Below are 27,890 nucleotides of genomic sequence, written 5' to 3'. Positions count from 1 at the left end.
TTGACAATGCTGCAGCAGCTGAACATGCAGCAGAGGGCCGTCAACAAGTACCTGTGTGAGTATGGCCTCACAACCTCAGGGCAGCTCAGCTTTTTTTCCCCATGCCAATGGCTGGTGATAAAGGATGCATACAATATACTGTCACCATTTGAGGAGGTCACAAGGATTGTGAGCCGTGACAATGCATTCATCAGTTATACACTCTCACTCTTGTGTTCCTGCTGGAGCATACTCTGTGTGTCATTATGGACAGGGCACTCAAGGCAGAGCAACGCTAGGATGAGAAGGACTTCCTTTCCTCTCAAGACACACTTTATGCAGACACCATTCTTGCAATGCCACAGGATTCTGGCAGTTTTTAATGCATAGAAGCAGAGGAAGACATACGTCAAACCTTAAGAGATAGTTTTCAGTACCCAGAAACTTTAAAGAGTAGTACGTGGCTGGGAGGAGGCAGTTCTAGACACTATAATCCTCAGTGACCTCAAGGACTCTACTTCTCATACCTCCACAAAATTGCAGTGCATGGGCTCCCTTATACTTCAAAGCCTGCAAAAGGCCCCTAGAATATGTGGCATCAAGGATAAGGATCATGGTTGGCAACCCTCCTTGACTAGCGTTACAAGGGGAAAGTCATCCTGCCCTTACAGGGAGCAGAGGATGAAATATCTTGAGGACACCTTAAATAGGGGTTTATGTAGAGTAACACCTTACCAGACTCTGGTAGGTTACAGTCCCATAGAAAAGCTAGTTTTGAGGGTACTGTTGGTCAAAGGAGGAGCGGTGGAGAAGGGGGCTGTCTCAGTGATGCATTTCAGTTTTTTTTTTTAGTTCTCAGCTAAATTGACATGCTTTTTTTCTTTTGGTGGTATTTGATCACCTCTGCTTTTTTTTTTTTGTGCCATAAACCAAAAAAAGCGACAATTTTGAAAAAAAAGCAATATTTTTAACTTTTTGCTATAATAAATATCCCCCAAAAATATAAAAAAAAAAAATTCTGCTACAGTTTAGGTGGATATGTATTCTTCTACATATTTTTGGTAAAAAAAAAATAAGTGTATATTGATTGGTTTGCGTAAAAGTTATAGCGTATACAAAATAGGGGATAGATTTAGGGCATTTTTATTATTTTTTTTTTTTTTACTAGTAATGGCAGCGATCTGCGATTTTTATCAGGACTGCGACATTATGGCGGACACATCGGACACTTTTGACACTATTTTGGGACCATTGTCATTTATACAGCGATCAGAGCTACAAATATCCACTTATTACTGTATAAATGACACTGGCAGGGACGGGGGTTAAACACTAGGGGGCAATCAAGGGGTTAAGTGTGTCCTAGGGAGTGATCCTAACTGTGGGGGGGTTGGGCTCACTACAACATGACAGAGATCACTGCTCCCGATGACAGGGAGCAGTAGATCCCTGTCATGTAGCTAGGCAGAATAGGGAAATGACTTGTTTACATAGGCATCTACCCGTTCTGCCTCTCCTCACCACAATCATGGGCCGCCAGTGAACGTGGAGTTCACGGGACCCGCGGGCACGCTCCCGCGGAGTGCAGCGGGCATGCACCCGGTAGACGGCAAATTCAAAGGGATGTACAGGTACGCCCATTTGCCTGCCTGTGCCATTCTGCTGGCGTATGTGTGTGCGGCAGTCGCAAGTAGTTAACAAGTGCCGTTGTCCATAGCAACCAACAAGGACTGTCGTTTAGTTACTGTTCCTGCTACCCAGCTACCCCAACCGGTGCTGGGACGGACTCTTGTACCAATCCTGCAATTCAGTGACTGTTTATCATGTGCCGTCACCAGTGGCAATCATGGCGGGCAATTGCGCCCATGGATTACAAATATGTCCAGTGCTCAGTTAGAATGTCCAAGCCTACACTGGATTACAGGAATCTTTAACTTTGGTCCAAGCCCTGGCTTAAAGACAGCAAAGTGTCCCTGAGGTTGTCTACTGTTGCCCAGGGTGATTGGAAGCAGCCAGTGGGTGCCTGCGGGCGGGACCAAGTTATATCAGTTCTCTACAGGGAGGCATTGGCTACTATCTTTACTGTTACTACTGACAACCAACGAACAATTCAGCTATCCTCTGCTTTCAGTTGTTTGGTCACAGCCGATGCTAAGCAACAGGCCTTGACAAGTCCTGCTAGCATCAGCATGCTTGCAAACTTCAGTTTGTCCAACAAGGGGTTACAGCAGTGTACCCAGGGTGGAGTGTGCATATTAGTTAGTTTGGCACCAGTCTGCCTGGAAGTGAGAGGGGCCGTGCCATGCCCTCAAGGAACCTAAAAAGTTCCTGCTAGCAGCAGACACGAAGCAGAAGAGCAAGATGGCGGAGGGTAATTGGCTGATGCCCACCTTACAGTGGTTGCCTGAAATGCAGGAGCAGGTGCTGGTGGACACTGGTGTCTGGCTGGAGCCTCACAAAGGGCTCGCCTTGGGAGTTATTGACAAAGAGGAGTGACTCTGCCTGCTCTGTCCTGAGTACCGGATTCTGACGGTGGAGGTGACTGCTTGGGCCCAGTGCGGCCATTGTGGGGAGCCACTTACCTGGGTGAGACCTGTTCAGCAGGAGCCACTGTATTACAGCGTGTACCTGCTATCAGGACTCTGTACGCCCAACCAGAGGGCCTGAGAGGGCAAAGATCACACCATAAAGGCAGAGAGGTGTTGCAGCCTGGCAACTCCTCCATGAATACTTAGGACAGCGGGAGAGAGACTACCGAGACCTGTAGCCTGGCCAGGGGCCTGGTAACCATAAGTACTACATTATGGAAGCCAGAGGCTTCCCCTTGAGAGCCGGTAGGCAGTAAGCCCTTTGGCCTAGTAGTCCGTAAGAAACTTTTAGAAAGTTTTGGTGAGCCAGGCAAAGGGGCAGAGGGCCGGGACATTGATTGGGGTTCCCCCAGAGTGCAGGCCGAGTTTGGGTTCCTAGAGAGGTTGGATTAATGGTCGTGCCCTGAGGAAGATACTGATAAGGAGTGGGAGACCGGGGAATCCCACGGCCCCGACAGCAAGGATGGACCAGAGCCAGCATTGAAGCCTGAACAGCCAGTAGGAACTTCAGTCAGCAACATGCAGTTTTCAGAATCCAGGCTTTCCACCACCCAGACCAGGGAATTCTCCCATCGGCAGTAGGCAGTAGGTGAGAGAGGAGAAAAGGGTTGAAAGACTACCAGATCCTCGGTTTTATGCTTAAAATTTGGGCATTTGAACTATCGGAGATTGTGTTCTTTTCTTTACTTCCCTGACTCAGCAGGAACAAATTAAGCCCACCAGCCTATGTGCCTGACAGAGGGATTGTCTGTTACAAGGACACTTTGGGTAAAGTTGTTCCTGCTTTACCTCTTTGGGAGCCTGTTTGTTTGGGGAGGGGCCCCTGCCATCAGCAATTCTAAAGAGGACTGCTCATCTATTGTACATATGTTTTTTTAATTGTTCGGTTGTTGGTTATAATCCCCTTCTGACAGAAAAAGACAAGGAAAATGTGTGTGCTTTTTTTGCTCAATATTCTCTGCTGAAAGGATGCTACCCCCTTTCAGTGGAGGTTGTGTACAGTGTAAAGTTAGGTGTAAGTGTAGGATGTGTTTTTTTAGGTGTCTTCTTTTAGGATTCTCATGGGATGGGATGGCTTTCCATCTTGCTGGAAAGACAAGAATTTCTGGGAGCAGAGTATCTTTTCTGAGGAAGAGATGCTCTGGCTCAAAAACATATATATGTTCTTAGCTGCAGGGACCTGTAGTTAGGAGTGTCTTAGACATTCTGTGCAGATGTAAATACTCATCAAAAATGTATACAGCTATTTTTGTAAGTAATTGTACAGTTCCCCATCCAAGTTATTTCCCTTTCCCCATCCAATTTTTTTATGGCATGCCCTTGCTCCTGGGCCCAGGAGCCATTTTTTCATTTTTTCTTAGCTAAAGGACCAGCTGATTTGTGGTGGGGGTGAGTGTACCCCTCTCTACCTTGGGGTAGCTGTTAGAGTCACATTTTTTGGCCAGTGCAGGTCAATTTAGGCAGGCCAATCTGAAAGCTAGGCCTGTTTGTTTTGATCTGGGAGCTGGAGAGTGGTTTAGTGTAGGCTGGTGACTGACAGGCAGTATCACTTCTTGGTTACCTCCCTCTGGCTCTCAAAAGATGGAAGCAGAGGAGGGGAAGAGAGGTAGAGCTGTCTGGGGTGTCGTGGTAAGGAGCCCTGACCAATCGCCAACTAGGATTGGCAGGGGGCAGGCCTCCTTATATACCTTGGGTTAGCCCTGCTGGGGGGAGTTGTTTGGGTGGAAGAACTGAGAGATGGAGTGTTAGACTGTTGGGGCCTTGGAGGGAGCCCCCCTGTCTGGGGGGGTGTCCTTGGGTCAGGGCTTGGAGCTATGAGGGAACCCCACACAACCCAAGGGGTGTCCTGAATAAGGATGAGCCGAACACCCCCCGGTTCGGTTTGCACCAGTGCCAGTTTGGTGCGAACAGGCAAAAAATTTGGACGAACACTGTGAAAGTTTATGGGACACGAACATGAAAAATCAAAAGTGCTCATTTTAAAGGCTTATATGCAAGTTATTGTCATAAAAAGTGTTTGGGGACCCAGGTCCTGCCCCAGGGGATGTATCAATGCAAAAAAAAGTTTTAAAAATGGCCGTTTTTTTGGGAGCAGTGATTTTAATAATGCTTAAAGTGAAACAATAAAAATGAAATATTCCTTTAAATATCATGCCTAGGGGGTGTCTAAAGTATGCCTGTAAAGAGGCACAGTTTTCCCTGTGTTTACCTGTTCTAGTACCACAGCAAAATTACATTTCTAAAGGAAAAAAAGTCATTTAAAACCGATCTCAGCTCGGGTCTTGGTAATATAGATAAAACCCATTGAAAAAAACGTCATGGGTTGCCCCCCAGTCCATCATCAGGCCCTTTGGGTCTGGTATGAATATTAAGGGGAACCCTGAACCAAAAATGTTTTTAAAAATTGCGTAGGGCCCCCAAAATCCATACCAGACCATGAATATCTATACCAGACCCTTATCCGAGCAAGCAACCTGGCAGGCCGCAAGAAAAGAGGGGGGACGAGAGAGCACCCCCCCTCCTGAATTGTACCAGGCCACATGCCCTCAAGATGGGAAGGGTGCTTTGGGGTACCCCCCAAAGCACCTTGTCCCCATGTTGATAAGGCCAAGGCCTCATCCCCACAACCCTTGCCCGGTGGTTGTGGGGGTATTTGGGCGAGGGGCTTATTGGAATCTGGAAGCCCCCTTTAACAAGGGGACCCCCAGATCCCGTCCTCCCCCTATGTGAATTGGTAACGGGTGCATTGTACCCCTACCATTTCACAAAAGAAAGTGTCAAAAATAGTAAAAAAAGACAGAAGACACTTAGGGACAAGTCCTTCATTAAAAGATAAAAAAAATAAAAATGTCCCACGATGTAGGTCCATTTCACGCCGCCAACGAGCTGAAAGAAGAAAAAAAAACCTGCAACAGATCCACCACGTGATGTCAGAGGGGGCGGGGTCACCCATTTACATCACCGAGTGGCCCCGCCCTCAGCTATATAACAGCTGTCACCGAAAAGAAGCGTCACTCGGCAGGAGCCTCTCATGGATCTGTTGCGGCTTTTTTCCCCTTTTTTTCGGCTCGTCCGGAGGCGTGAGATGGCCCTACATCATGGGTCATTTTTATTTTTTTTATCTTTTAATAAAGGACTTGTCCCTAAGTGTCTCCTGTCTTTTTTTACTATTTTTGACACTTTTTTGTGAAATATTAGGGGTACAATGTACCTGTTACCAATTCACATAGGGGGAGGCTGGGATCTGGGGTCCTTGTTAAAGGGGGCTTCCAGATTCTGATAAGCCCCCCCACCTGCATACCCCCACAACCACTGGGCAAGGGTTGTGGGGATGAAGCCCTTGTCCCCATCAACATGGGGACAAGGTGCTTTGGGGGGCTACTCCAAAGCACCCTCCCCATGCTGAGGGCATGTGGCCTGGTACGGTTCAGGAGGGGGCGCTCCATGGTTCCCCCTCTTTTCCTGTGGCCTGCCAGGTTGGGTGCTCAGATAACGGTGCTCGGATAAGATTTTGTGGGGACCCCATGCCAATTTTTTTTTATTTGGTGCAGGGTTCCCCTTAATTTCCATTCCAGACCTGTAGGGCCTGGTATGGATTTTGGAGGGACCCCCACGCATTTTTTTTTAAATTTTTGGTTCGGGGTTCCCCTTAATATTCATACCAGACCTGAAGGGCCTAATAATGGACTTGGGGGGAACCCATGCCATTTTTTTCAGTGAATTTTATCTATATTGCCGAGACCTGACAATTCATTACAGTTGCGATCAGTTTCAAATGACTTTCCTTTAGAAATGTAATTTTGATGTGGTACTATTCTAAACACAGGAAAACTGTGCCACTTTACAGGCAGTCTATAGATGTGCCCCAGGCATGATATTTAAAGGAATATTTCATTTTTATTGTTTCACTTTAACCATTATTAAAATCACTGCTCCCGAAAAAACATCCATTTTTAAAACTTTTTTTGCATTGATACATGTCCCCTGAGGCAGGACCTGGGTACCCAAGCACTTTTTATGACAATAACTTGCATATAAGACTTTAAAATGAGCACTTTTGGTTTTTCATGTTAGTGTCCCATAGACTTTAACGGTGTTCCGAGGCTTTCGAATTTGCTGTGAACACTGCATAATGTTTGTTGTCCACCAAACGTCCGAACAACCAAAGTTTGGCCCGAACTTATGCTCGGGCCAAACCATTCGCCCATCCCTAGTCCTGAACAGGAGCAGGAGAGGACAGCGGGGAACACTGCCAGGCAAATCTTTAGGAAGGATTCACCTGTTGTCCAGTGAGTGACAGGCACAGTTGGGAGATCTGGGAGAGGCATGCCAGGAGTGGATGTAGAGCTGGAGGGAGAGATTGATGTTGCTTTAGTTGAAGTTGGGCTGCCGCAGCCAGGAGGGCTGGCAGAGTTTGCAAAGGACTGACTGGGACCAGTATTTAAAAAAGAAGATAATGTTGGGACTTTGAAAGAGGGGACAGCTAATAATAGACCATTGTCTCCATCCCTGATGGTTGTAAAAAATAGGGAAATAAAAAGGGAGAGAAGAGGGGGGAAAGGGTTGGGACTGAAAATAACATTTGGAAGAGAAGGTAATGTTGGGACTATACATATATAAATTAAGTTATGCTAAATTGTATATAAATTTGGGATTGTTCCAATGAAAAATCATGAACTTACATTGGAAAACCAACACTCCTAAAACCAAGTCAGCATATGAGTGTACAAAATAAATGTGACAAAACAACAAATGCTCTATATAAATGAACAGATACACATAAAGAGTCATAGTTACATAGTTACATAGTAGGTGAGGTTGAAAAAAGACACAAGTCCATCAAGTCCAACCTATGTGTGTGATTAAGTGTCAGTATTACATTACATATCCCTGTATATTGCGGTCATTCAGGTGAATATCTAATAGTTTCTTGAAGCTATCAATGCTCCCCGCTGAGACCACCGCCTGTGGAAGGGAATTCCACATCCTTGCCGCTCTTACAGTAAAGAACCCTCTACGTAGTTTAAGGTTAAACCTCTTTTCTTCTAATTGTAATGAGTGGCCACGAGTCTTATTAAACTCTCTTCTGCGAAAAAGTTTTATCCCTATTGTGGGGTCACCAGTACAGTATTTGTAAATTGAAATCATATCCCCTCTCAAGCGTCTCTTCTCCAGAGAGAATAAGTTCAGTGCTCGCAACCTTTCCTCATAACTAAGATCCTCCAGACCCTTTATTAGCTTTGTTGCCCTTCTTTGTACTCGCTCCATTTCCAGTACGTCCCTCCTGAGGACTGGTGCCCAGAACTGGACAGCATACTCCAGGTGCGGGCGGACCAGAGTCCATATACATTAGGGGTGCATAGACCAAAAAACAAATAACATATGTCTATAGTGAAGCACAAATGCAGCGTGAGTAGATATGTGCAGAGATGGGTATACTTTAACAGTAGGGGTTGCTACAGGTAAGGTTCAGAGGTCCCCATCTCCACCTCCCCGGATCGCAGGTGATGGAGAGATGGATCGTAACCTGGAGACAAAACTCTGTATGTAGAAACCCTTACCAGAGTTGGTGGACTCCCTCCAGCACAGGGTCATACAGTCAGACAGATTAACCCTCTGTGAGGGACTGATAGATCCTCTGGTGTCTCCGGTCTTGTAATGGCTACGTATGGTAAGTGAAAGTGATTTACAGGGATGCGAAAATAAGCCCATCACGATAATGCTCTTGCTCTGAAATGAAACACACTCGGGCTCAAAGCCACGAGTGGAAGAGCAAAAAGGAAGGGGACGATAATCGTGTAGTAAGTTAATAAATTAGGGCGCTTTATTAATGTTAAACAGGCGGATACCCGCAAATGACATTTACAAACGGATAATAAAAATAGCCGGCTAGCTAAAAAACGAAAGACAAAACACCCGCGTGCCGGGGTCACATGTGGCGTAATGGAGTCAGCAAAACACACCGCCCTACATGTTTCACAATACCTTGCTTCTTCCTGGGGCACGGGTGTTGTGCAGAACCATCACTTAAATAACGTACGGCCACAACCAAGCCTTGTTCTGACTTGGGCGCCATATTAAGCACAAATAACAAATGGAAACGCGGGGGGGAGCCAGACCTCGATCTGATAATGCTAGCGGTCACATGATAATAGTCACGTTATTAGATTAATGTGTGCACAGCTATAATTGAAGCTATATTATGGTATAATTATATATATCAGAAGCCTCAATCAAGTATAAAATACTATGGACTTAAAAAAGGAAAACCAAAAAATGGCCATAGAAAAATACTACGGAAGGAAGAAATAATTTTTCATAGATGTGCATCAGGGTCGGGCCCCCTCCTGTAAGTTACACAAGAATACAATCATTAGAATCTATAACAGACAATTCAAAATCTTCCTGAAAGTACTTACAAAGTTCAAGAATTTTCAATAAATGCATTTTATGGATTAGATTCTATCGATTGTACTCTTGGGTAACTTACAGAAGGGGGCCCGACCCTGATGCACATCTATGAAAAATTATTTCTTCCTTCCGTATTATTATTTTTCTATGGCCATTTTTTGTTTTTCCATAGTTTTGAATTATTTTATACTTGATTGAGGCTTCTGATATATATATAATTATACCATAATATAGCTTCAATTATAGCTGTGTACACATTAATCTAATAACGGGACTATTATCATGTGACACTGACCACTAGTAGTATCAGATCGAGGTCTGGCTCCCCCCTGCGTTCCATTTGTTATTTGTGCTTAATATGGCGCCCAAGTCAGAACGAGGCTTGGTTGTGGCCGTACGTTATTTAAGTGATGGTTCAGCACAACGCCCGTGCCCCAGGAAGACGCAAGGTATTGTGAAACATGTAGGGCGGTGCGTTGTGCTGACGCCATCACGCCACATATGATCCCGGCATGCGGGTGTTTTGTCTTTCGCTTTTAGCTAGCTGGCTATTTGTATTATCTGTTTGTAAATGTCATTTGCAGGTATCCGCCTGTTTAATATTAATAAAGCGCCCTTGTTTTATTCACTTACTACACGATTAGCATCCCCTTCCTTTTTGCTCTTCCACTCGTGGCTTTGAGCCCGAGTGTGTTTCATTTCAGAGCAAGAGCATTATCGTGACAGGCTTATTGCCGCATCCCTGTGAATCACCTTCACTTACCATCCATAGCCATTACAAGACCGGAGACACCAGAGGATCCATCAGTCCCCCACAGAGGGTTAATCTGTCTGACTGTATGACCCTGTGCTGGAGGGAGTCCACCAACTCTGGTAAGGGTTTCTACATATAGAGTTTTGTCTCCAGGTTGCGATCCATCTCTCCATCACCTGCGATCTGGGGAGGTGGAGACGGGGACCTCTGAACCTTACCTGTAGCGACCCCTACTGTATACTGTAAGTATACCCATCTCTGCACATATCTACTCACGCTGCATTTGTGCTTCACTACGGACATTTGTTATTTGTTTTTTGGTCTATGCACCCCTGCTGTATATGGACTCTTTATGTGTATCTATTCATTTATATAGAGCATTTGTTGTTTTGTCACATTTATTTTGTACACTCATATGCTGACTTGTGGTCTTAGGAGTGTTGGTTTTCCAATGAAGGTTCATCATTTTTCATTGGAACAATCACAAATTTATATACAATTTAGCGCAACTTAATTTATATATGTATATTTGCACCATCGAGATACAGTATTAGACTTTTTTTGTTGCTGCTTTTTCTTTTACTTTCTTAGCGTGGTATTTTTCTAATTTTATGTTAATGTTGGGAATATAAATGAGACGGCTAGTGATGTACTGTATACCATAGTCTCCATCCCTGTTACGTGTAAGAAGGGGCGAGTTGGGGGGGGGATAGGGGGAAAAAAAAAAAGGGATTGTGGGACTTTGCATGAAACACACCACCGGAATATGATGAATCAACTGTGAACTAAAATGGCATTTATTGGATACAATTGAGCATACTAGGCAATGAAAATTCATCACAGTAAATAAGATACAAAATATAATAGACATGAGTGGTAAATCACATAATAATGGAATAATGGTAATTATAATAATTATATAATATGTATCAATGTGCCCAAATTGTAACTATATAATAAAATATACCCAATTATCTACAAATATGACTAACATGATAATATAGAGCCATAGTATTTAATAATTGATTCATAATTCTCAAAAGGTAAAAATCACAAGGTATTGCATAGTTACTGTGCATCAGTAAAAAGCTCAACGCGTTTTGTGGATAAACTTCCACTTATCAGGAGCAGGTATAGCCTGGGTATATCTGTAATGGAATATAAATTTACTATATGATAATTAATTGGTATAATGGAAAGAGGGGGGGACAGAAGTAACAGTTCATGCAAGAAGCGTTGTGCTGGAGGAATCTGGGGCTTTAGAGACTGAATAGAGGTTCCAATCTACATTTTGATTGATTATATGCTATTGACCTCAGCATCCCATATTCCCTTTACCCCATCCAAGATTTTTTTTTTTTTTTTTAAATATATTTATTCAGTTTTTATATAAAAGTACAAGATTTGTTGATAAGGGAGTAGCCTGCCAGAAAAGTTAATAAAGTAATATATATAATATGACATAGTGAGCAGTATAACACTGCGTGGTTTGGAGCCTTTAAGCATTAATGAGAAAACGAATAATACAGTATCTGGTCTAACAAGAGAAACTAACTGGAGGTTCTGCCAAAGGAGTGGAAGCGTGTGAACATTCACTCTAAAAAAGGGTAGAGAGATCACTACCATTATGAAGAAATATCAGATATTTCACAGTAAAGAAATGTACAACCTAAACGGGTAGATTAGGTGGAATGCCTGGGGGGGGGGTAATATGTAGAGTTAAGGCATTAGAGGTGACCTGCATCCTAAGTTTGCCCAGTGTATTAGCAAGATCTGTCCACAGGTACCAGTCTGTGTAGCGGAAGGGAGTCATATGGGAGGGGATATCTTTTGGAGAGAAAGTGTTCCATTAAGTGACGCCATCTTGCAATGAAGCATTTCAGAGATGTAGAATGTTAGGTAATGGTGTCCAATTTTTCATGTGAAATAGTGTTAAGAGTTCTTGTTTAACCAAGGCAATTTGAGGTGGGGAAGGGTTGATCCAAGATTGCATTATTGCCCTGCGGGCTGCCAGAAGGCAGATATGGACCCATTGAGGAAGAGAGGCACAGTTAAGCTTTGGTATGGAAGCTTGCGGGGTGTCGCAGCTGAAGAGGCATATCCATGAGTCCTTAGGTAGACGTAAATGCTGGGATCTATCAATATAGTCCAACACCTGGACCCAAAAGGTGGAGACTGCTTGACAGGTCCATAACCTGTGGAACAGGGATGGTCTTGAAGTAGAGCACCAAGGGCATGGGGAGATGGATGAGTCATTTTTGCTGTGGTGAAACGGAAGATACGCCCGATGGGCGATTTTAAACTGGGTTTATCGCCATGTTTCGCATGTTACTAGAGAGCGGATCTTTTGATACCCTGCAAGAATCTTCTCTGGTGCATCTTGATCATCCAGAATAGAGATCCAGGGCTTGAAGGGAATAATGTGGTATTTTGTAGCCTGATGGGTAATGAGGTTGGAGTATAGATCTGATATGGAGTATTGGTCCCGGTCCATTAGGGCATCAATGAAAGAGCGTTGACAAGGGTTTGGCACGTGCTGAAGAAGGATCTGAGGTAGCTGTATAGCTGATGATAGTGGAACACCTGCGATGGCATGAGGGAGTACTGTTTAGTTAGTTCCGAAAAGGGTCTAAAATGTACCTTGGGCAGAATCAATGACTTTAGATATGGTTGTTATGCCTGAGGATGACCATTGAGTAAAGGCCTTGTGATCCATAGAAGGGGGGAACATTGAGTTGCCAAGTATGGGAAGGTGATTTGAGATGGTGAAGGGTAGGCCCAGGAGTCTCCGTATTTCTCTCCAGGCAATAACAGTGTCTCTAATCAAGAGGTTGGATCTCAGGGGCTGGGGGAGGATGCGTAGTCTAGAATGAAGGACAGCCTGGAGATTAAACGGAGACACAAGGGCGCCCTCCAGCATGTAGTTGGAGTAACGAGAGTTTTTGGACAACCAGTCAATACCTTGTCTCAATAGGCAGGAAAGATTATAGAATCTAATACTGGGCAGGCCCGCTCCACCTTCACACTTCAGGAGACAGAGCTTTTGAAGTGCAATGCAAGCTTTTCTGCCATGCCAAATGAATGCAAGCAGTGCAGTGTCTATCTTTTAGATGTCAGTATGTTTCATCAATAGAGGTAAGGTCTGTAATGGATTCAACAATCTAGCGAACAAGACCATTTTAAAGAGGTGGCATGTCCCAAATAGTAAAAAGGGGTAGGTCTGCCCATGCTTCCAACTCCTGTACAATCTTGGCTATCACCGGGTGGTAGTTCAGGCTATATAGAGAGGAGGGTTCCCTACCAATGCGAAAGCCCAGGTAGGTGATATGATGTTTCGCTACTATGAATGGGGATGAGTCCATCCAAACTCGAGCCAGCTGTGGGCTGAGAGGTAACATTTTGCTCTTGTCAAAATTAATCCGGAGCCCGAACAGGTCCGTAAGGTCGCAAATAGGTCTCGGAGAAGTGAAATATCCGTGGAGGGGTTGGTTGAGAATAAGAGGACGTCATTGGCGAATAGAGATGAGCGTAGGACTTGGTTGCCTACCGTGACACCACTGACCCCTGATGGAGAGTTTAAAAGTCTGGAGAGTAGTTCGATGGCTATGTTAAAAAGAAAAGGGGATGGGGGAGCCTTGTCGTGTGCCTTTAGTGAGTGGTATGTTAGAGGAGATGAAATTTGGAGTAACAAGTCAGGCCGTTGGTGAGGAGTACATTTTTTTGGACAAATTGTAGTAAGGTGCCAGTCAGTCCAAATGCTCTCATGACTATGAAGAGCCAAGAAAAGCTGTTGTTATCGAAAGCCTTCTCGACCTCTAGTGAAACAATGGCTTTGTCATGGTCAGTATGAGTTTTAGCAAATTTAAGGGCTAGGAGGACCTTACAAATGTTGAGGGTGGCAGACCGCCCTGGGACAAATCCTGATTGGGTCGGATGGAGGATTGTTGGGAGGATGTGCGCTAGACGGGATGCAACGATTTTGGATATAATTTTCGCGTCTACGTTGATTAGGGATATAGGCCTATACGAACCCGGTAGGAGGGGATCTTTTCCCTTTTTGGCGATGAGTTTAATGTGTGCTTGTGCGCCCGAACGAAGGTATGGGCCCTCAGCCCACATTGCGTTATAGACATGGGATAGGGTCTCAGGAATGAATTTGGATGTCAATTTACAGAATTCTGCTGAAAAGCCATCTGGGCCAGGGGCTTTTCCATTATAGAGGGATTTAATAGTAGAGCAGATGTTCACATGGGAGTTGCGGGCATTTAGAGTATCCAACTGGTCAGGAGACAGGGTAGGTAGTAGGGATGGGCTTTATGTTCGGGTCGAACATGATTTCGACCCAAACAGGAGTTCGACTCGAACATCGGCTGTTCGTCGAACAGCGAACAATTTGGGGTGTTTGCGGCAAATTCGAAAGCCGTGGAACACCCTTAAAAAAGTCTATGGAGAAATCAAAAGTACTAATTTGTAAGGCTAATATGCATGGTATTGTCATAAAAAGTGTTTGGGGACCTGAGTCCTGACCCAGGGGACATGTATCAATGCAAAAAAAGTTTTAAAAACAGCCGTTTTTTCGGAAGCAGTGATTTTAATAATGCTTAAAGTGAAACATAAAAGTGTAATATTCCTTTAAATTTCATACCTGGGGGTGTCTATAGTATATCTGTAAAGGGGTGCATGTTTCCCGTGTTTAGAACAGTCTGACAACAAAATGACATTTTTAAAGGGAAAAAAAGTAATTTAAAAAAGTGCTAGAGCTAGTGCCAGCTATAATGAATTGCCGGGAAAAAAAGTCATTTAAAAGTGCGAGAGCTAGTGCCAAGCCAGCTATAATGAATTGTCGGTCCAGCAATACTGTCATGAAAGGCGTCCTGTTAGCACAACCGTCGGCGGAAGATCGGTTAGCAGAACCACTGTTGTTAGAGCCAGAGGACGCGTTCGGAGGTGCGTTGGCGCGAACGGACGCGGGCGTGTGCACGTTCGTACGAACGGGGGTACGCGGGTGCACGATGGTACAAACGGGCACGTACGGTCGGTACACGGGCGTGCACGAATGCACGCGGATGCGCGCGGACGTGCAGTGTGACAGCGTTTGGCGCCATTAGGCCTATTTGAAGGAGCCTGTCAACACGCTTTCTTGCTGTCCGGTCTACAGCGTTCCCTGTGACCCTAAGCTACCTGAATACCTGTCTACCTGCTTCCTGTTACCCGGCCTGTTCCTGACTATTCCTGTTTGCTGCCAGTCCTTGACCCCGGCTCGTTTGACTACTCTCCTGCCTCCTCCTTCGGTTATCTGTTACCTGCCTGTTGCCAACCCGGACTGTATCTTGACTATTCTCCTGCCTCCGTTTGGTACCTGCTTGCCCGCCAGTGTTGACCCGGCCTGTCTGATTCTGCTTATGCTCCAGTTGGACTATAGAACACCTCCCTGTTGCCTGCTGTTCCAGTGTTCCTGCCAGAGTTCCAGTGCACCCTCCTACAGCCTGCTGTTCCAGTTCTCCAGCCAAACTACAGAACACCTCCCTGCCGTCTGCTGTTCCAGAGTTCCTGCCTGCTACAGTGCTTCTCCTCACGGCCAGTGGTTCCAGTGTTCCAGACAGTTATCCGGTGCCTCTTCTTACAGTCTGCTGTTCCGGTGTTCCAGTTGAACTTCAGAAACATCTGCCACTTGCCAGGCACTTGTGGCCCCCTGCGCTCTTGAGTCCCTGTTCCCTCTATCAGGGGTTCTCGAGCCAGAGGCACACGAGAGGCCACTCCCTGTATTCTGGGCTCCGCCACCAGGTACGTGACAGTACCGGACAGCCATGTCCGAGCCCACGCAGGGAGCCTCTCCCATGGATGAGCTCTGCCGCCACCTTGCTGGACTTACCCAAGCAGTAAAGAGCCTACAAGAGGGCTATACCCAACTGGAAGGCCGAGTCCAAGCTTTAGCAGCTTCTTCACCTCCTGCTTCCATGACTCCTGCTGCACCCTCAGTGGTGATGATGCCGCCTGAACCCAGGGTCCCCACGCCTGAAAGATTTTCGGGCAACCGGAGTAAATTCAGGACTTTTCGTAATTCATGTGAACTCTTTTTTGCTCTTCAGCAAAGGACCTTCTCTCTGGAGGCAACTAAAGTGGGGTTCGTGATCTCACTGTTGTCAGACGAGCCTCAATCCTGGGCCCATCGTCTTCTAGAAAAGAAGGATGTTTCACTTGACACCTTAAATGACTTCTTTCAGGCCATGTCTTTGCTATATGAGGATCCTCAATTAACAGCCACTGCAGAGGCAGCCCTGCATGCTCTACAACAAGGCCGCAGGCCTGTGGAGGACTACGTGTCGGAATTCAGATGTTGGAGTTCCGACACAAACTGGAATAATGCTGCCTTACGGTACAAGTTCCATATGGGCCTTTCAGAATCTCTAAAAGATGAACTGGCCCGAGTGGGCATCCCAGAGACTCTAGAGGGGCTCATAGACCTCTCTATCCAGATAGACAGACGCCTGAGGGAACGGCGTACGGAGCGATCCTCTGGTCCTTCTCGTCCTGTCTGGATGTTGCCCCGTGTGCCTAGTTCTTCCCAATCTGCTTCACCAGCTTCAGCCACCGTTACCTCAGACATTCCAGAACCAATGCAGTTGGGCCTCTTACGCCCTTCACTTACGCCTGAAGAGCGTCAACGCCGTCGGGCTGGTAACCTGTGCATGTACTGCGGGGAATCTGGACATTTTGTACGGACATGCCCGGCGAAGCTTCGGAAGTGCTTGTCTATTTCTCCCGCTCTTACCCCTGCTGTACTGAATGACGTTTCTCATCTGGCTGTTCCGATTCTCTTACAGCTCCCAGGAGGGAATTTACCAACCAGCGCTATCATTGATTCCGGGGCCTGCAGCGGTTTCATAGACTTGTCCTTTGCCTCCAGACATCACATTCCCCTTCGGCCCAGAGTGAAAGGACTTTCTGTATATTTGGCCAATGGCTCTAACCTCAAATCAGGGCCAGTAACTCAGGAGACTGTACCTTTGCATACCACCATTGCTGGCACTCATCAAGAGTTACTCAGTCTATATGTCATCGAGTCTCCTCTATTCCCCATCATACTAGGCATGCCGTGGCTAAAGGCACATAATCCGCAAATTGATTGGACCTCAGGGAAGATTGAGTTTGTATCCTCTTACTTCCAGCAACACTGTCTACCAGAAGTCACCGATGCCCCTTCTTCCCTACTCTGCATGGAAACTGACACCGAAACCTGTCGAATTGTACCGGAAGCCTACCACAGCTTCTTGGACGTTTTCAGTCAAAAGGGGCTGAGATCCTTCCTCCCCATCGGCCATACGATTGCCCAATTGAACTTCTCCCAGGAGCAGAGATTCCTTTTGGGAGGATTTTCCCTTTGTCAGAACTAGAACTAGGGGCATTAAAGACTTATATTGATGACAATCTGGAGAAAGGGTTCATCCGACCCTCCACATCCCCAGCAGGAGCAGGAATCTTTTTTGTGGAGAAGAAAGACCATTCTCAACGCCCTTGTGTGGATTATCGGGCACTTAATAAAATCACAATTAAAAACCGATATCCTTTGCCCTTGGTGCCAGAACTTTTTCAAAGACTAGGGTCTGCAGTAGTGTTTTCCAAGCTGGATCTTCGTGGTGCCTACAACCTTGTCCGCATTCGTAGAGGAGACGAATTGAAGACGGCTTTCCGTACCCGATTTGGGCACTTCGAGTATTTAGTCATGCCTTTTGGACTGTGCAATGCTCCTGCTACATTTCAAAACTTTGTGAATAACATCTTCAGAGACTACCTTGACCTGTTTGTTATTATCTATTTAGATGATATCCTGATCTTTTCTTCTTCTTTAGCTGAGCATCGTGAACATGTCAGAAATGTCTTGACCCGTCTATGGCTACATGGCCTCTACGCCAAACCTGAGAAGTGTGTCTTTGAACAAGAGAGTATCCAGTTCCTTGGTCTAATCATCTCTGTAGAGGGTATTAAGATGGACCCTCAGAAGGTCTCTGCTATTCTGGACTGGCTCGCTCCCTCCGACAAGAAGGGAATCCAACGTTTTGTAGGATTTGCAAATTTCTACAGGAAATTCATCAAAGGATTCTCAACCATCATTTCTCCTATCACAAAGTTAACTAAGCAGGGCCTTAAGTTTCATTGGTCTACTGAAGCTCAGGCGGCCTTCACAACGCTAAAGGATCTGTTTGTTTCAGCTTCAGTTTTAAAGCACTCGGATCCCACATTACCATACATTTTGGAGGTGGATGCCTCGGAAATAGCGGTGGATGCAGTGCTTTCCCAGAGACAGGGGCCTAGGGCTCTTTTGCATCCAGTTGCTTTCTTTTCTCGCAAATTATCCGAAGCAGAGAGAAACTATGATGTGGGCGATCGAGAATTGTTGGCAATCAAAGCCGCACTTGAAGAGTGGCGATATCTCCTGGAGGGAGCAGCTCATCCAATTCTTGTTTATACAGATCACAAGAATCTGGAATATTTAAAGACTGCCAAGAGATTAAGACCACGACAGGCCAGGTGGGCACTTTTCTTTACCAGATTTTCATTCCACATAACCTATCGCCCCGGATCAAAGAACACCAAGCCTGATGCACTGTCACGAATGTACAATGGACCGGAAGCATCTCCATCCCCAGACACCATCTTATCCTCAGGAAACTTTCTGCTGCTCCAAGGGGACCTACTCTCACAGATCAAGCAAGCTTCTAGGAACGCCTCTGTTTCACCTGATTCAGCTCTACAGTCCAGAGACGAGCTTCTTTGGTTCAAAGATAGGATCTTCGTACCCCAGGAGTTACGAGCGGCAGTTCTTAGTTCCTGTCATGACCACATGTTGGCCGGCCATTTTGGTGTGCACAAAACATCTGAACTCCTTCAGCGCACATTCTGGTGGCTGCAGTTAAGGAAAGATTGCAGGGACTATGTGGAAGCATGTGCCACTTGCATTCAAAACAAGGGCAGCAAGTGTAAGGCTTGGGGTCTGTTGAAGCCATTACCCGTTCCGGAGAAGCCATGGAGGATGATCTCCATGGATTTTATTGTCGAGCTGCCACCTTCTGAAGGCTACACTACAATCTTTGTAGTGGTGGATAGACTATCAAAAATGGCTCATTTCTTACCAATGAAGGGCACACCTACTGCTGCTGAGACTGCAAGGATATTTATCAGGGAAGTGGTGAGGCTTCATGGCATTCCTGCAAATATTACTTCAGATCGGGGGGTGCAATTTACTTCCAAGTTTTGGAGAGCACTTTGTGGATCTTTGAAAATTGACTTTTCCTTCTCCTCTGTCTATCATCCCCAAACAAATGGCCAGACAGAAAGAACAAATCAGACGCTGGAGCAGTATCTGCGCTGTTTTTCTTCTTTCTCCCAGGATGATTGGGCTCCGCTCCTACCTCTTGCCGAATTTGCTTATAATAATTCTGTCCATTCCGCCACGAAGCAGTCACCGTTTTTTGCAAATTATGGTTTCCATCCTCTGTTTCTGTCCAGTAACATCCCGGAGTGCCCAGTACCAGCCGTTCAGGAGAATCTAGACTTCTTTGAGTCAAATAATAAACTTCTGCAGGAGACTATGGCTAGGACTCAGAATTACAACAAAGAGGTGTTTGACAAGAAGAGAAGGGGGGAAGTTGACCTCAAGCCCGGGGATCAGGTCTGGCTGTCTACTTTGAATTTAAAACTGGCATGTCCTTCCAGGAAATTGGGCCCTAAATTTGTGGGTCCCTTCCCAGTTCTAAGGAAGATTAATAACGTGGCCTATGAATTGAAGTTACCGGAGTCATTCCGGATCCACCCGGTCTTTCACGTGGCCCTACTCAAACCCACGGTTCCTGATCCTTTTGTCAACCGGAGGGTTGATCCCCCTGAACCTGTAATCATTGACGGAGAAACTGAATATGAGGTTGAGTCCATTCTGGATTGCAGGAAGAGACGTAACCAAGTCCAGTTTTTGGTAAAATGGAAGGGGTACGGGCCTGAGGAGAACTCTTGGGAGCCAGAGTCCAACATTCATGCGAGGAGGCTGATTCTTGTCTTTAAAAGGTCTCACCCAAGTAAGATGGCACAGTTGGGCATCCGGAGGCTGCCCTTTGGGGGGGCAATGTCATGAAAGGCGTCCTGTTAGCACAACTGTCGGCGGAAGATCGGTTAGCAGAACCACTGTTGTTAGAGCCAGAGGACGCGTTCGGAGGTGCGTTGGCGCGAACGGACGCAGGCGTGTGTGCGTTCGTACGAACGGGGGTACGCGGGTGCACGATGGTATGAACGAGCACGTACGGTCGGTACACGGGCGTGCACGAGTGCACGCGGATGCGCGCGGACGTGCACTGTGACAGCGTTTGGCGCCATTAGGCCTATTTGAAGGAGCCTGTCAGCACGCTTTCTTGCTGTCCGGTCTACAGCGTTCCCTGTGACCCTAAGCTACCTGAATACCTGTCTACCTGCTTCCTGTTACCCGGCCTGTTCCTGACTATTCCTGTTTGCTGCCAGTCCTTGACCCCGGCTCATTTGACTACTCTCCTGCCTCCTCCTTCGGTTATCTGTTACCTGCCTGTTGCCAACCCGGACTGTATCTTGACTATTCTCCTGCCTCCGTTTGGTACCTGCTTGCCCACCAGTGTTGACCCGGCCTGTCTGATTCTGCTTATGCTCCAGTTGGACTATAGAACACCTCCCTGTTGCCTGCTGTTCCAGTGTTCCTGCCAGAGTTCCAGTGCACCCTCCTACAGCCTGCTGTTCCAGTTCTCCAGCCAAACTACAGAACACCTCCCTGCCGTCTGCTGTTCCAGAGTTCCTGCCTGCTACAGTGCTTCTCCTCATGGCCAGTGGTTCCAGTGTTCCAGACAGTTATCCGGTGCCTCTTCTTACAGTCTGCTGTTCCGGTGTTCCAGTTGAACTTCAGAAACATCTGCCACTTGCCAGGCACTTGTGGCCCCCTGCGCTCTTGAGTCCCTGTTCCCTCTATCAGGGGTTCTCGAGCCAGAGGCACATGAGAGGCCACTCCCTGCATTCTGGGCTCCGCCACCAGGTACGTGACAAATACACATAAAAGTTCATTGATAAAAACGGCATGGAATTTCCCCACGGGGAACCCTGAACCAAAATTAAAAAAAAAAAATGCATGGGGGTCCCCCTAAATTCCATACCAGGCCCTTCAGGTCTGGTATGGATATTAAGGGGAACCCCGTATCAAAATTAACAAAAGAAATGGTGTGGGGTCTCCCCAAAAAACCATACCAGACCCTTATCTGAGCATGCAACCTGGCAGGCCACAGGAAAAGAGGGGGATGGGAAAGCGCCCCCCCTACTGAACCGTACCAGGCCACATGCCCTCAACATTGGAAGGGTGCTTTGGGGTAGCCCCCGAAAGCACCTTGTCCCCATGTTGATGGGGTGAAGGGCCTCATCCCCACAACCCTTACCCAGGGGTTGTGGGGGTCTGTGGGCGAAGGGCTTATCAGAATCTGGGGGCTTCCCCCTGTGTGAATTGGTAATGGGGTACAAATGTACCCCTACCATTTCACAAAAAAAGTGTCAAAAAGGTCACAAGAGACGGTTTTTGACAAGTCCTTTATTAATTTCTTCTTATTTCCGCTTCTTCCACCATCTTCTTTCTTCTGATCTTCCTTCGGTGTTCTTCTTCTTCTCCATCTTCTTCTTCTCCATCTTCCTCCGTTCTTCTTGTCCCGCATCTTCGTCCGGCTTCTTCTCTGCTCCATCCACACGATCTGCCTCAGTGGGAGTCTTCCGCCATGTGACGCTTCGGTACTTCTGACACTTCTTATATAATGGAGGGCGGGGCCACAAAGTGACCTGAAGCTTTCTCCATGTTGTCAGAAGGGGCGGGGTCACCCAGTTACGTAACCGAATGACCACACCCCCCCATGACAACATGGGTAAAGCCTCAGGGAAGTCCCCGTGCATCAGAGGAGGGCGGGGTCACTGGGTGGCCCCACCCTCCATTATAGAAGAAGTGTCAGAAGAACCGAAGCGTCACATGGCGGAAGACTCTCACTCTCAGGGAAGTCCCTGTGCGTCAGAGGAGGGTGGAGTCACCGGGTGGCGACGCCCTCCGTTATATAAGAAGTGTCAGAAAAACCAAAGCGTCACATGGCGTAAGACTCCCACTGAGGTGGATCGTGCGGAAAGAGTGGAGAAGAAGCCGGAGGAAGGTGCGGGACGAGAAGAGCGGAGGAAGAAGAAGATGGAGGAAGAAGTGGAAAGAAGAAGGAATTAATAAAGGACTTATCAAAAACCGTCTCTTGTGTTTAACCTTCTTGACACTTTTTTTGTGAAATGTTAGGGGTACATTTTTGTACCCCATGGCCAATTCACACAGGGGGGCTGGCTGGCTGACTTTTCTTTCCCTTTAGAAATGTCATTTTGCTGTCAGACTGTTCTAAACACGGGAAACATATGCCGCTTTACAGGCATACTATAGACACCCCAGAGGTACGAAATTTAAAGGACTATTACACTTTTATTGTTTCACTTAAGGCATTATTAAAATCACTGCTTCTGAAAAGACGGCCGTTTTTAAAACTTGCATTGATACATGTCTGGGGCAGGATCTGGGTCTCCAAACACTTTTTAAGACAATACCATGCATATAAGCCTTTAAAATTAGCCCTTTTGATTTTTCATGTTTGTGTCCCATAGACTTTAACGGTGTTCGCATGTTTGAACAAATTTTTTGCCTGTTCGCATGTTCTGGTGCGAACCGAATGGGGGGTGTTTGGCTCATCCCTAGTAGGTAGTTTAATTGCCGTGAGCAATTTGTTTGCCATCTCTACGTCGATGGGGTCTTCCAAGTAAAGACTGGTATAGTACTGAGTGAGGATGGCACTAATCTCAGAGGGCGCATTAGTAATGTCTCTGTTAGGGGAGCGTATAGCTCCAATATGTGTCGACCGGTGGCGTCCTGAGCACAGCTTCGCCAAGAGCTTGCCTGCCTTATTTCCGTATCTACGGAATTGGAGAGCGGAGTAAGATTGCCTAATAGTCTCCTGCTGCGTGGACCAGTGGTCAAAGGCGCGCTTGGCTGCTTGCCATGCAAGTGAGTTGGCTATAGTGTAGTTTAGTGTTAAGGCACAGTATGCCAGACGTAGGGCCTCATTGGCCTTCAAATTTTGAAGACGAGTTTGTTTCTTAATTTGAGCTGTATAGGAGATAATGGAGGTTATTTCCGAAAGGCAAATCCACTTTGCACTTCAAGTGCACTACAAGTGCACTTGGAATTGCAGTTGCTGTAAATCCAAGGGGGACATGCAAGGAAAATAAAAAACAGCATTTTAGCTTGCACATGATTGGATGATAAAATCAGCAGAGCTTCCCCTCATTTCAGATTTACCCCTCAGATTTACAGCGATTGCACTTCCAAGTGCACTTCCAAGCTAGGAAAAAAAAAAAAATCGCCTAGACTGTACTTAGTGATCTATTGAACACATCATATTGCATACATATAATACATTGAATTCACCACTTACCTGTGTATACTGATACAGACTAAGTAACTGGGCCATCACATGACTTGAATGGAAATGACTGTCACCAATAAAACCAGCCACTTCTCCACGTCCCTTACAGTAATAGTTAGGAGCTTCCTTTTCTCCAGACAATACCTTTGTGACATATCCCAACGTTTTCTTCGGATCAGAACATGTACTAAATATATGATAGCCCAGGGTAATATTCGGCAGAAAATCGGGGTTCTTGTTAATTTCCTGAACAACTAATTTCATCAGCAAGATGCTTTTGTACTCTTCAGGGTCAATGCTGCAAGATATTGAGAGGTTTTTCAGACAAAGCCAATTAGTTAATTATGAGATTACAGTTTGGCCACATCCCACAAAACTAAAGCCGCGTACACACGACCGGTTTTGCCGTCGGAATAAACTCCAAAGGTTTCTCCGACGGAACTCAACGGAATTCTGCTCAAGCGGTCTTGCCTACACAGGTTTACACCAAAGTCCGACCGTCCAGAACGCAGTGACGTATGACACGTACGACAGGACTAGAAAAAGGACATTCAGTAGCCAGTAGCCAATAGCTTATGTCTCATACTTGCTTCAGAGCATGAGTCGTTTTTCGTCCGTCTGAACAGTATACAGACGAGTGGTTTTCCCAATAGGAATTGGTTCTGTCGGATATATTTAGAACATGTACCATTTCTAGGTCTGTCAGAATTTTCAAAAAAAAAAAAGTTCCGATGAGGCATACACACGATCGGAATAGACGATGAAAAGCTTCCGTCTGACTTTTTCTGTCGGACATTCCACTCGAGTGTAGGCGGCATTACACAAACTGTTTTTCACAGAAAACAAAGGAAAGAGAAAGGAATAGAAATAATATGAAAAACTAAAATTGATAGAGCCACTAAAGTGTGGATGTCCTGGTTTGGAAATCCCATAATGATGTGTCAGTTAGATATTAGGTTATGGCCCAAAGCAAGGGAGAAAGCCCACCTGATCCCCATGTATCAAATTAGGTAGGTGTAGAAATTTTTGGTTCACTAAGACTTTGGTGTAGACCTTTAAATCAGCATGGCCTTTTGTAATAATATGGCCGGGTGGGAGGTTTTATTATTCTTTGCACTTGTACATGACCCCGGGGGCATGCAGCACCATGATCGGTAATTGTTATATCCTTTGGACACAGTTTATCACAGATCTATGCAAAGGGCCAATCTCAGTGGCCCTTTACCATGTGATTGCTGTGCCCAAACACAGTGGACCACAAGATGTAAACTATGGCCGGTACTTGCTGTTACTAGTTCTCCTTCCTCACACACAGACCACATGTGAGAGGAAGAAGAGAGATCTGTACCAGGATCTGTAAGTTTAGCAATTCCATTGTGATTTACTGTAATCTTTACATTACTCTACATTACACTGTTACACACATAGACCCACCTGACAGTGCCCTGAGTGAAGCCAGTGTACCTGTCACACCAGTGCAGTTGTCATCAGTGCCCTGATCAGCCACATCAGTGCAGCCGTAATCAGTGCCCTGATCAGCCAGTGTACCTGCCTCACCAGTGCAGCCATCATCAGCGCCCTAATCAGCCAGTGTACCTGTCCCATCAGTGAAGCCATCAGTGTCTTGATCAGCCACATCAGTGCAGCTGTAATCAGTGCCCTGATCAGCCAGTGTACCTATCCCACCAGTGCAGCCGTAATCTGTGCCCTGATCAGCCAGTGTACCTATCCCACCAGTGCAGCCGTAATCTGTGCCCTGATCAGCCAGTGTACCTGTCTCACCAGTGCAGCCATCATCAATTCCATGATCAGCCAGTGTAACTGTCCCTCCAGTGCAGCCATCATCAGCGCCCTGATCAGCCAGTGTACCTCTCACACTAGTGCAGCCTTTATCAGTGCCCTGATTCAGCCACACCAGTGCAGCCATTCACTGTATGCCTGATTACAGCCACACCTGTTCCAGTGTCACTAGAGCCAGCATCCATCATGTCCAAAAAAATATACACTAGCAAAGAGGCCTTCCAGTTTCTGGAAGAGCAGGAGAGAGAGGCAGTGTCAATCTAAGTGCAGCAATGGTACAACCGGGTTATTAAGGAAAGTAATACACTCACTAGAACGTAGATAACATGGGCACATCAAAAGGTAACAGCCTTGTGGTTAGCAGAGATCTGGAGAGTTAGCTGGAGAGTGCAGTAGCATCGTACCCAATGGCATTGGTGGTTCCCGGGGTCCCAGGTCGGATGGAAGGGCGCAGGAGGAAGCTGTGTTCGAATGAGAATGAGGCTGTGTCCGTGCATGCGTTCGGAGTTTGCCTGATGAAGAAGCATGCATGCTCTGAATGCGTGCAGCCTCATTCTCATCTGGACACTGTCCTGACAGCTTCCCCCTGCGCCCTTCCTTTCTGACCTGGGACCTCGGGAACGACCGGCAGGTATAATGATACTCACTCTCTAGCTGCCCCTCCAGATCTCTGCTAACCACAAGGCTGCTACCTTTTGATGAGCTCATGTTATCAACTGTACGTTCTAGTGAGTGTATTACATTCCTTAATAAACTGGTTGGATCATTGCTGCCCCCCTCTCCTTCTCTTCCAGTGTTCACAGAGTCTCTTCTGCTCTATAGCGGGCTGCTTTCCAAGTGTGTTACAACCTAGGATTAATGGACCACTACACACAATAAGGACTTGCCCCTATCCCCACATACCTGGTCCTTTGATCCATTTAAGCCATTGGTGTACTTGCTTCAGCAACAGATATTTTAGAGCTTCAGTTATTGTTTGCTCACCTTCCAGTTTCTGACAATGACAGATGTGAGCAGCGGGAAGCTCTCACTGTCAGATTTGGATTTGGAATATGAACCCATGGAGAGCAGTGGGTCAATAACTGAATGGGGGGAAAGGATGCCTATAAGAAGGATAAGGCTTTCTGAAGAGCAGGCAACCAACAGCAGTGCTGTACATCATCCTGGTGAAGTGGCGAACACCAGCAATGCAGTACCCCTGGATGAAAGCCATAGTACTAGTAGTGGGGTGTCACGTCATCCACCAAGAATCAGAGCCCATACAAGTCTCCCAGAGGCACCTACAAACCTGTTATGGCTTCCTTGTAACCTAGCATCTTCTAGTATCCCCCTCTTTTACTGCATAGCCAGGCATTTAGGCTAACACCCAACATTTTACACCATTTCAATTTTTTTCACCAATGATTTATTCCATTTAATTTTGGACCAGAGCGATCTTTTTGCCCAGCAATACATCATGAATAACCCAAATTCATATTATGCCCATACGTTTGAGTTGAGACCTATCACAGTGGATGGATTCAAAATATTTTTGGTCCTCACACTTAACATGGGACTTACAAAAAAAAAAATGACGTACACATTTACTCATCCACAAACCTCATTCATCATAGGTTACCATATTCATCTGTTATGTCAAGGACACACTTTGATATGATCGTGTGCTTCCTCCATTTTAGTGAGAATATACTGTGCTTTCCCAGATACCACCATGGATATGATAAACTTTACAATATTTCCCACCTTTTATTGTTTTTTCCCCCAGAAATTTGCTCAGTTGTATACTTCTGAGAAGCATATTTGCATTGGTGAGTCCCTCATCCATTTTAAAAGTAGTCTGGGAATCAAACAATACGTTCTCAGTAAAAGGGCCAGATACGGGGTGAAGCTATACAAACTTGATTCTATGAAGGAATCTGATGTCCTGCTGTGGACAAAACGTGTTGACTGACATTCTCTAGTGGATTCTTGCCATTATACCTTCTGATTTGTAATGTTTTTCATTGATGTCTTTGGTAATAAACAGTGCTGGAAAAGGGGTGTGGAGGGAGAAGGAGTGAGCAATGTTGGAGGAGGGTTTCAGGATGTGCAGAGATGAGCAGCACTAGAAGAGGGTGCAGATGTGCAAAAGTGATCAGATTTGGAAGCGGGTGCGTGAAGTGCAGAGGAGAGCAGTGACTGATTAGAAGTTCTGGAAGAGGGATGAAGGGGCTCAGGGGTGACCAATATTGGAAGAGAGCTGCAGAGATCGCATTGGTTACTAGTGCTGGAAAATTAGGTGCAGGGCTAAACAGTATGAACAAATAATTGTAGTAGGTACAAAGGTAAAAGGTGTTGGCAAAGATTTACAGGTGGAGCACATGTGAGCAGTGTTGGAAGGATGTTGCCTTTGCATAGGGAACAGAAGTGAGCAGTACTGGAATAGGGTTGCAGAGAATGTAGAGTTGGTCAGTGTTGGAAAGGAGTTGAAGAGGCTCCAGGAGTGAGCAATGTTGGAGAAGGGTTTCAGGTGGTGCAAGGGTGAGCAGTGCAGGAAGAGGGTTGCAGAGATGATTTATTTTGGAACAGGGTAGAAGTAGGGACAGTACATTGCCCCACTACTGTATATTACATATATATGTAAATTGCTCAACATGTTACTCCCCTTCTGGCCACAGAACGCTGTACACTTGTCTTTACATGACATGTTCCTGATCATTACACTATGTACATCACATACTTCTGATCACTGCGCTATGTACATCACATACTCCTGATCATTACACTATGTACATCACATACTCCTGATCATTACACTATGTACATCACATACTCCTGATCATTACACTATGTACATCACATACTCCTGCATGATAATCGCAGCTC

The 27,890-nt window shown here is 46.0% G+C and overlaps 1 protein-coding gene across 1 annotated transcript in view; it reads right to left on the bottom strand.

The window, feature by feature from the left end:
- Positions 1-25,945, bottom strand: part of LOC141139412 (vomeronasal type-2 receptor 26-like) — a 310,781-nt gene extending 284,836 nt beyond the window's left edge. Inside the window, exons 1-2 of the mRNA XM_073625509.1 lie at positions 25,929-25,945; positions 23,235-23,523 (exon numbers count right to left, since the gene is read on the bottom strand). Coding sequence (XP_073481610.1) covers positions 23,235-23,523; positions 25,929-25,945 — 306 coding nt within the window. The remainder of the gene's footprint in view (positions 1-23,234; positions 23,524-25,928) is intronic.
- Positions 25,946-27,890: the final 1,945 nt, after the last annotated feature.

The sequence above is a fragment of the Aquarana catesbeiana genome, linkage group LG01 (genome assembly GCF_042186555.1).
Source record: "Aquarana catesbeiana isolate 2022-GZ linkage group LG01, ASM4218655v1, whole genome shotgun sequence".
In the NCBI taxonomy this organism is placed as follows: Eukaryota; Metazoa; Chordata; class Amphibia; order Anura; family Ranidae; genus Aquarana; species Aquarana catesbeiana.
This window is presented reverse-complemented; position numbering and strand designations above follow the sequence as displayed.